This window comes from Antrostomus carolinensis, unplaced genomic scaffold (genome assembly GCF_000700745.2).
Source record: "Antrostomus carolinensis isolate BGI_N321 unplaced genomic scaffold, ASM70074v2 scaffold20922, whole genome shotgun sequence".
In the NCBI taxonomy this organism is placed as follows: Eukaryota; Metazoa; Chordata; class Aves; order Caprimulgiformes; family Caprimulgidae; genus Antrostomus; species Antrostomus carolinensis.
This window is the reverse complement of record NW_010300543.1, coordinates 15,729-23,663: the sequence shown is the minus strand read 5'-3', so window position 1 is coordinate 23,663 and position 7,935 is coordinate 15,729. Positions and strand designations below refer to the sequence as shown.

The 7,935-nt window shown below is 38.4% G+C and overlaps 1 protein-coding gene across 1 annotated transcript; it reads right to left on the bottom strand.

The window, feature by feature from the left end:
* Positions 1-1,355: 1,355 nt before the first annotated feature.
* Positions 1,356-2,976, bottom strand: B3GNT2 (UDP-GlcNAc:betaGal beta-1,3-N-acetylglucosaminyltransferase 2). Its single transcript, XM_010163177.1, has one exon. It carries the CDS (start codon positions 2,974-2,976, stop codon positions 1,783-1,785), a length of 1,194 nt encoding a protein of 397 aa, XP_010161479.1. The 3' UTR covers positions 1,356-1,782.
* Between the last annotated feature and the right edge of the window lie 4,959 nt (positions 2,977-7,935).

Sequence of the window (7,935 nt, the reverse complement as noted above, 5' to 3'; positions counted from 1 at the left end):
CTGGCATTGACAGCAAACAGCTACAAGAACAGAAAGGTGGAAGATCAGAAGACCTTGACTCTCCCCAAAGGAAAAAAAGCACCACATCTGTTCTGCAAGGTAAAAGAAGGAAAAAGCGAGCAGGTGAAGAAGCCAAAAGAGTTGTAGCTGCCAAATTATTTCAAACAAAACCTAAAGTGCCAGCCATTCAATCCATTCCTTCACTCCTTTCAATTGTGTAAGCGGCGTTATTGTACAGGCAATGATTTGTGTACCTATTTTCCCTAGGGCACTTACTGTTCCCTTGCTTTTGCCAGAGCTGTTCACCTATTACAACATCTAACAAATCCACACGCAATTGCAACATTTTCTTGATAGTCTATTACAGAAGTGTTAAGAGAAAGTCACCAAAGAAAAAGCCTTTTGCTTCTGAACTTGAGAAACACATTGTTACTGAACGCCACACAGCAGAGCACGACTGCTCTGTGAGTCAACGTTAGGTCTGTCTCCAATGAAGCACCACAAAAAAATATTTAAATCACATTTTATTTTTCAAATTCAAAAATAACCATTAGCTTTATTTAACATGTTACACATCGCACATTTAAAATATCATGCTCTATTTAAATATCTGAGTGACAACACTATACAAATAAAACGTTACACAAAATATATTTAAGAAAATGTTTTGGTCTTCAATCTGAACAATAAATAGACAGGCACTTCTACATATACAAAGGAAGCAACCACTATTTAGAATAAATCTTATAAGCAAGATGTGGAAATACAGAAGAAAACCTTGAGTTTTGAGAACATGTTTTAACTCTACATGAGACATCATGCAACTTCAACGTCTGCTTCAAAAACTCAAAACTTTGAGGATCTGCACAACTCCAGATTTGCTACCGCTCTATAGGAGATCCAAACCATGCTCTCATAGCAATGTGCAATTTCAGTTACTTGCATCAAATCAAGCTACCTGATCACATTTAGTGCCAGAACAGAAAACGAGGACTGACCAGAGTAGCTTTTCACATAAATAACATGAAAAAAAAGTCAGCTTTACCTCATGTAAGCTTGGGGCAGGGGGGGCAGCCCTAACTGTACCTACTGCCCAGCCCCAAACAAAATCTCTTCTACCTTTTCCTTATCTTTTCAGTCCTTTTATGGGGAGTTTCAAACAGTATTATGCTTTTTTTATTAAAAAAAAAAAAAAAAAAAGCATTATCTAGTAAAAGGGTAAATCCTTCAGACACAGGCACGCTTTGCACAAAAGATCATAAGTAAAGGAGAAAATACTGTCCCGGGGTGCAAAAAGACTGAAAACTCTAAATAAAAAAAAAAAATCAATAGTTAAAGTCTTGTAAGAGTGTTTCATACTTAAAGCAAAACTACATTCCTCCAATTTGTGAATTTTCAATTTACAGTGGTTTCCACACACAAACACTACTCGAGGAAAAATTATCTTCCACCATCACAATTAATGAAAGATACATTGTAGTAGTCAATCCCTGTTTCCAATGCAGGTAACTAGTCACTGACAGCTAGTTACATCCTTGAAGTCCTTTTTAAAATTAATTTAAGACAAATATTGAAACATAATGACCACCAGGACAGTGGAAAAAGTCAGGACCAAGTCTTCAAGCCATCCCCTCAAATTTTAATATTATTCTCATTTTCAAAAGTACAGGAGAAAGTTTCCAGAGAAAACTAAACTATTAAACAGAGCTTCAATGGTCCAGCAAGAAAGTCAGACCCAAACTTGGAAAGTTATTTGGACTTAAGACACTTATGCACATTACTTCAACAACTTAAGTGTGGATCTTGCAAGCGTGTCCAAATCTTTATCATTTCTTGAGGTTTTCTACTATGTACTAACATTAAGTTTGTGTAGGAACATATGTTATTTCTGTATTTCTCTTCGATGTCAAATGTTCTGAAGCCTTTGTGTTTTTCCGGAGCAAGCCCAAGTTTCTGAAGGCACATTCCAGTATAAACATCATCAATAGGATAAAGAAGTACCTGGTCAGATGCATTATTCAGTCTTAACGCCAGATCACCAGAGTACAGAAACCCACCGCCTCCTGCATACGGGGGATATGAACCTTCATAAACACTTTCTGGGATGTAGTACTTCAATTTTTTTTCTCTATGAGGTCCAGCATCTTTGATCACATCACCTATAAATAAGTCTTTGGCTTTCTCCTTTGATAAGCTCTTCAAGTAATCCAGGATCTGATGGGTATTCACAAAAACGTCATCATCACCCTTAAAAATAAACTGGACATCTGCGCAACTGGTGCTGACCCACTTCAGAAACAGCACCTCTTTCAGAGTTAAATTGAAGAAAGTGTCTCTGTAGTTCCAGAGGAGAATGTCTTGGTGGGTTTCACTCTCAAATTTTATCATGCCTGAAAGATCAGGAAAATTATCCTCTGGTGGGGTCTGTCCAAGTAAGAAGACCCTTTTGACTGTCACATCCCCCGATGTTATTTCTTTGCCCCAGGATTCCCTAATTGCTTGCCTTCTATCAAAATGGGGTGTAAGTGACTTAATAGCCAGCAGCAGAAAAGGTTTATGTTTGCACTTGTTTGGTTGATCCATTAATAAGGAATAATTTCTACATCTCAAATAAAGTAGGAAGTCTTTGAATCTGTCTGGCAAGTTTGCAAAGTCACTAACCTCTGAATGTACCCATGGGTCAGGGTCACAGGAACTGAGAACACTCGAGTTAGAAAGTAAATTCTCTTCCACAGTCATATTGGAAAGCAAGGTCAGGATAGGGTTGTACAGCAGTTCAAGCTTCTGCTGCTGCTTGTTCCAATAAGCTTTGTGAGGAGTATATTTTCTCCAGAACTTGCTGCGTGGTATAATAACACGGCCTTTTGCATTCTTCTCTTGGTTGCCACTTTTTGAGACTTCCACAATCACATAAATAAAAATGTTGACCATCATCAGAATTCCCAGCAGCTTTAATCTTCTGCGTCCAACACTCATTTCTCATATCTGGTGGGGGGGAAACAAAACAAAACAAAAAAGACAGATTTTTAGCTGTCTTCCTACCAAGTTCTTGATCTCATAAAAATCCAAACTACTTCTTGTCAAAGAATGTGCAAGTTAGTAGCCTAAAAACAGAGGTTACCTACACCCAAAAACCCCCCCAAACCTAATCTACCTCCAGTACATGCACACCTACCGCTAGATGGGGTTTGGGGTTTCATCAGCCATCAAGAAGCTGCTAAGAATGGAAAATTTCCATTTGCTACTTAGGAATTTTACACAGCATGTCTAAATTAGCCAGCAGTTTTTGCTCATCATTTAAGTCTCCTTGAAAAACTTGACTGTATAATAAATTAGAATCTGAGCCCTCAGCTTGGCAAAGGCAGGCAGAGAAACTGGTTTTGGCTTTTTTTTTTTTTTTGGCTAGTAAGGTGAGCTAAAGGGTATAGAATAAATTGCTATATGATAAGGTCAGTTATTTTTAAATTAAAGTTCAAGCTTTTATACTTGCACTCTTATACCTTCCAACTACACAACAGGCAGAGCTGAGTTTTAAAGCATACAATTTGTTTCTGTCCATTTGGCTTGGTTGTTCCTTGGGAAAGGGGCTGACAAAACTGGCCAGCTGCATTGCTGGGATTCAGATCTCTGCAGACAGAAGAGAACATGATTCTTTTTTTTCCCCCTCCAACTGAAAAAGGAAATAAATGGCAGCAGAAAGTGAAGTGTAATTATTTCTAGGAAGGAAAAAGAAGCTGAAGAGAAATCAAAAAAGCAGACATTTCCCATATATGTAAGACTAGGAATAGTAAGTGTACCTCTCTTTGTTGTAGCAAAGGTTATTCTGCGACCTATCTCCAGTTTTTACTGACAGAGAAAATGGATCAATCCCTCTTTCTTCCCCAACTGTCAGAATGAAAGGTGCACAGTACAAGGAGCAACATGAAAACAGCGTGTTCCTCTGAAGTAGTGCTTATCATACTCTTTACTAGCCATTGGTGACATCAATGTACAAAAACCCCACAGAATTTAACAAACCATTCTAAATCTACAAGTCAGACTAGGAAATAATTCAGAATAAATTAGAAAGTAAGACTACATATAAGTCAGATACAGAACTCATCAAAGATGCTTTCGTTTGTCAGGAATATAAATGATTATTGGAAGACCAGAAAAACCTCATGAAATAAGAGATTTGTAACCACTGCTAAAAGCCCAGCTGTAAACATTGCCTCAGAGGTCCTGAAATCAAACAGCAACAGCAGTCAGGAAGGTACACTGGAGAAGGACACCTTGTACTTGCTCTTTTCATTCCCAGCCATCACCACACACCTGAGCTAGACTGACCCCATTGGTCTCTTCTGGTTTGACCAGTCTTACTTTCTTTTACTTCTCAGCAAGCTGAAACCAAAATTTAGTAAGAAAGCAGCAGGTAAATAATCAGTAATCTTCTTTCCCCCCCCTCACTTTACCCCTAGATACTAATTAAATCCAAAGGGATGGGCAGAGTGGTTTTGAATTGAAATAAAAAACCTCCTAGAAACAATGGATTACTCAGAAAAATCCCTACTCTTCCTCCCTTTGACCAGGTGCATATTTATCTTTGTATACATTTAAGCCACATCTACTTTATTTAATGTCCTGTTCTCAGCCAGCTATGAAGTTTGCTGTTCTAATTTTAAAGTAGTTTTCTTCTATACCTCCAAGACAAAAACATACTCTTGGTCAGTGCCATCATTTCAGTTACACAGTTGAACTGTAAGAAAGCACTGGCTGGCCACATGAAGTTCAAAGAAACTTTATCTTCCTCTTTCAACTGCCACAGCAGCTTCCACTAAAAACAGATCCTTATGTACCATTTTTCCTCCATTTCCCTTTCAGTACATACAAAAATCCTGGAGAAGCAGCTGTCCTGTGCTTTGTACTATTCCATGGAGTTCAGCAAGCACAACACTGCTTACCTACCCTGTCCTCTAACAGTACTTCACTTCAAATGATGTGGTGTGACCTGTGATGCCAGGACTCCCGAGACAAGGGGGTAAGAAGCTCCCCTAACAAACACAAGACCATCAAGAGCTCAGCCCCAGACTGATTTTCCAGGATATTTAACTCATCTGTTAAATATCTATTTAATGTTATCATCTATGTTAAATTATCAGCATCATTCCAGGATATTTAACTCATCTGTTCACAGCCCCTCAGCTACTAAGCTATGAGCACTCAACGCCTCTGTAAGTCACCTGGCTGCTTGACCTGAGACTGTTCTGAACATGATGAGACACTATTTGCAAAGACTATTTAAATCACTTAACAAAATCCTTCAAATCACTAAGTCTTTAGGGTAAGTAACTATGAGATCTTCCTTAATCTTCCTGGTTTTCACCTGCAATCCCCCTGCAACAAATGAGACAGGGATCCTACACAGAAAAATCTCTGTTTACTGTTAGACTTGGTGGAACTTTTAATCAGAAAAAGTACCAGTCTGTAAGATGATGGTGGTTCCATCACATAAAGCACAGTAAATACTATCAGTCTCCCACATGTAAATACTTCCAGTATCATTTTCAGTGCCTTTTTAAAAACACTATCTAATATTGGTGATAAGATTAATACTTCTGATAACAGGTAACAAGTGACATTCAACAGCAATACAAATAAGATTTTTCTAAGACATAACACCCCCCCAATTCTGCATGAAAGCATTCTTCTCTTCTGTAATCAAAAGTTGTTTATCATGTGTTTACCAATTCATTAAGAACACAACTCTTTAAGAATATCAAACCAATATTAAGGGCTACCAAGTGAAAAAAGGGATAAAAACTGCTTTGTTAAAAAAGTGTCCATTTTCTAAACTAGCGTTCAGAGTGCGGTTCCAATACTAAAAGCAAATAGAAAACAATCAGACTTCAGAAAGGCTATTTCTACCAACAAAACAGAACCCTCAATTTCGCAATTACTACGTATTAGCTTTAATCATTACACCTGAAGACAGGAACTGATAAAAGGATGCCACAGTTCAGCAATTTCATATCAAGCAAACTGGATTTATCAGAAAACACAGCATTACAATCCTCATCCCAATGGTGTGTGTGTGGGGGTGTTGCATTTGCAACGCTGTTGCTAGTGGGGATTTGGGGTTTTTTTTTTGCTTTGTTTTGGGGTTTGTTTTGTTTTTAAAGTGAACATCCACAGCCCACGTTTCAAGGCAAATGTCATTTATTTCTTCATCTGCTTTGCTGACGCTGCAGTGACTGACCAAAGTGCCAGCACAATGGAGATGTGTGCTGTGCAGCTTGCTGAGGAGCAGCATCATAGAGCAGAAGACAGCACCCATTTCCTACTTACAACTGATCTGGACAGATCATGAGAAGTTTATTCTATTCCAGCTTCTATAATGCTTCTTCTATCAGCATTACTATAACAAAAATTCCCAGCTGCCTCCTTGGACTGCTGAGAATAGAAGATCTGTTAGGGGAAGCCAAAAAACAAGCTAAAAGTGATCTGGTTCATACTACAATTTATCTGATGCATTTTTGTATGAGTTTCGTTGAAGAATCAAGATGAACAGTACAAAACAATACTCTGTTTAAAAATTCTGCTGCTGCTTTAGGTGTTAAAAAAGAAAAGGCTAGAACAGAACCAGAAAATCCTGCAGAAAATCATTCCAACTTCAGCAGGTAAAGTGAAGAGTTACCTACACTCAAAGGTGGTCTGAAACACAGGTTTTCCAATGCCTGTTTTCAACTTCTCAGCTACACTGATATGAAGACTGTTTTAGGAATCAGTGCAAGTTTGTACAAATCATCACATTTCTGCTTAAGCAACTTCCAGCTGTGCAGTTACACATCAGTATCACTGCATACATACAGCTCATTTCTTCAAAGCCTTTGGAAAACATCCATGTGGGGTTGTTTCAAAAAAAGGGGCTAATGTTAACCTTACTGTGGATAAACCAAGGTTCTGTTATAGACACAATATTTGGAAAGATTGATTCTGCAGAAATGGGGGGGAAAGAGGGAGGAGTTGCCTTCTTCAGCTCCACTCCACTCTTACACTTCACTGCAGTCAAAACTAAGGTGTTGATAGAAGGGAACAGAGTCATGGAGCCACAAAAGCAGCACTGGGATCAAGAGATGGATGGAAAAGGCAAGTCAGCAGAACCTGCAAAGAAAAAGAGCTTCACCCTGGGACTAGGCAACAATCAATAAAACAAGATGAACCACAATAGAAGAAGAAAACAGGTATTACCAAGAAGCCATGAGCTACAAGAAAAGATTCCAAGTGCCTCAAAAGCCTTAAGTGCCAATAATGTTAATGCAAAGTGGTGAGAAACTGCTCACAGGCTGTTTAAAACAGTATTATTTTATGCTTTGTCGATAGAGTGAATGTATTCCAAAAGCCTGTAAGGAATCTATTCCGAAGCCTACAAGAGTTGGTACATAATGAGAATCAGAATCACTCTCCTGAGCTGGATCACTGAGTCCAACTCTTGACTCCATACAGAGAAACCTAAAAGTTAAACCATATACCCAAGAGCACTGTCCAAAAGCTTCTTGAATACCAAGTATGCACACTCCATCCAGTTCCAGGAATTAATTATACAAAAGACAACTCTTTTCCGGAGGCAAGAATTTACACAGAGGCCATGATGCCCCCTGAGAAAAAACATCTGGAGGAGGCCAAGTTCAAGGTCAAAACCAAGAACATCTGATTGTACCAGTCCCTAACTAAGGGCACATGCAATGCAGCAGTTTGAACTTCTCACACTGGAGTTAAGATCCTGCAGAAGAATTCTGATTAGCCCTGTTACAGCACTTGATTTTCTGTAATGACTTCACAAAATTAGTATGTGAAACACGCGAGGACAGTTTTAACTTAGTGGTTTGCTTTTTTTTTTTTTTAAAACTGATGCTCCTAAGACATTGCTATGCAAAAAAAACATTGCTATGTACAAAA

What these genes read in the sequence shown, in the direction of transcription:
- B3GNT2 (XM_010163177.1), bottom strand. Translation starts at nt 2,976, where the DNA reads ATGAGTGTTGGACGCAGAAGATTAAAGCTGCTGGGAATTCTGATGATG.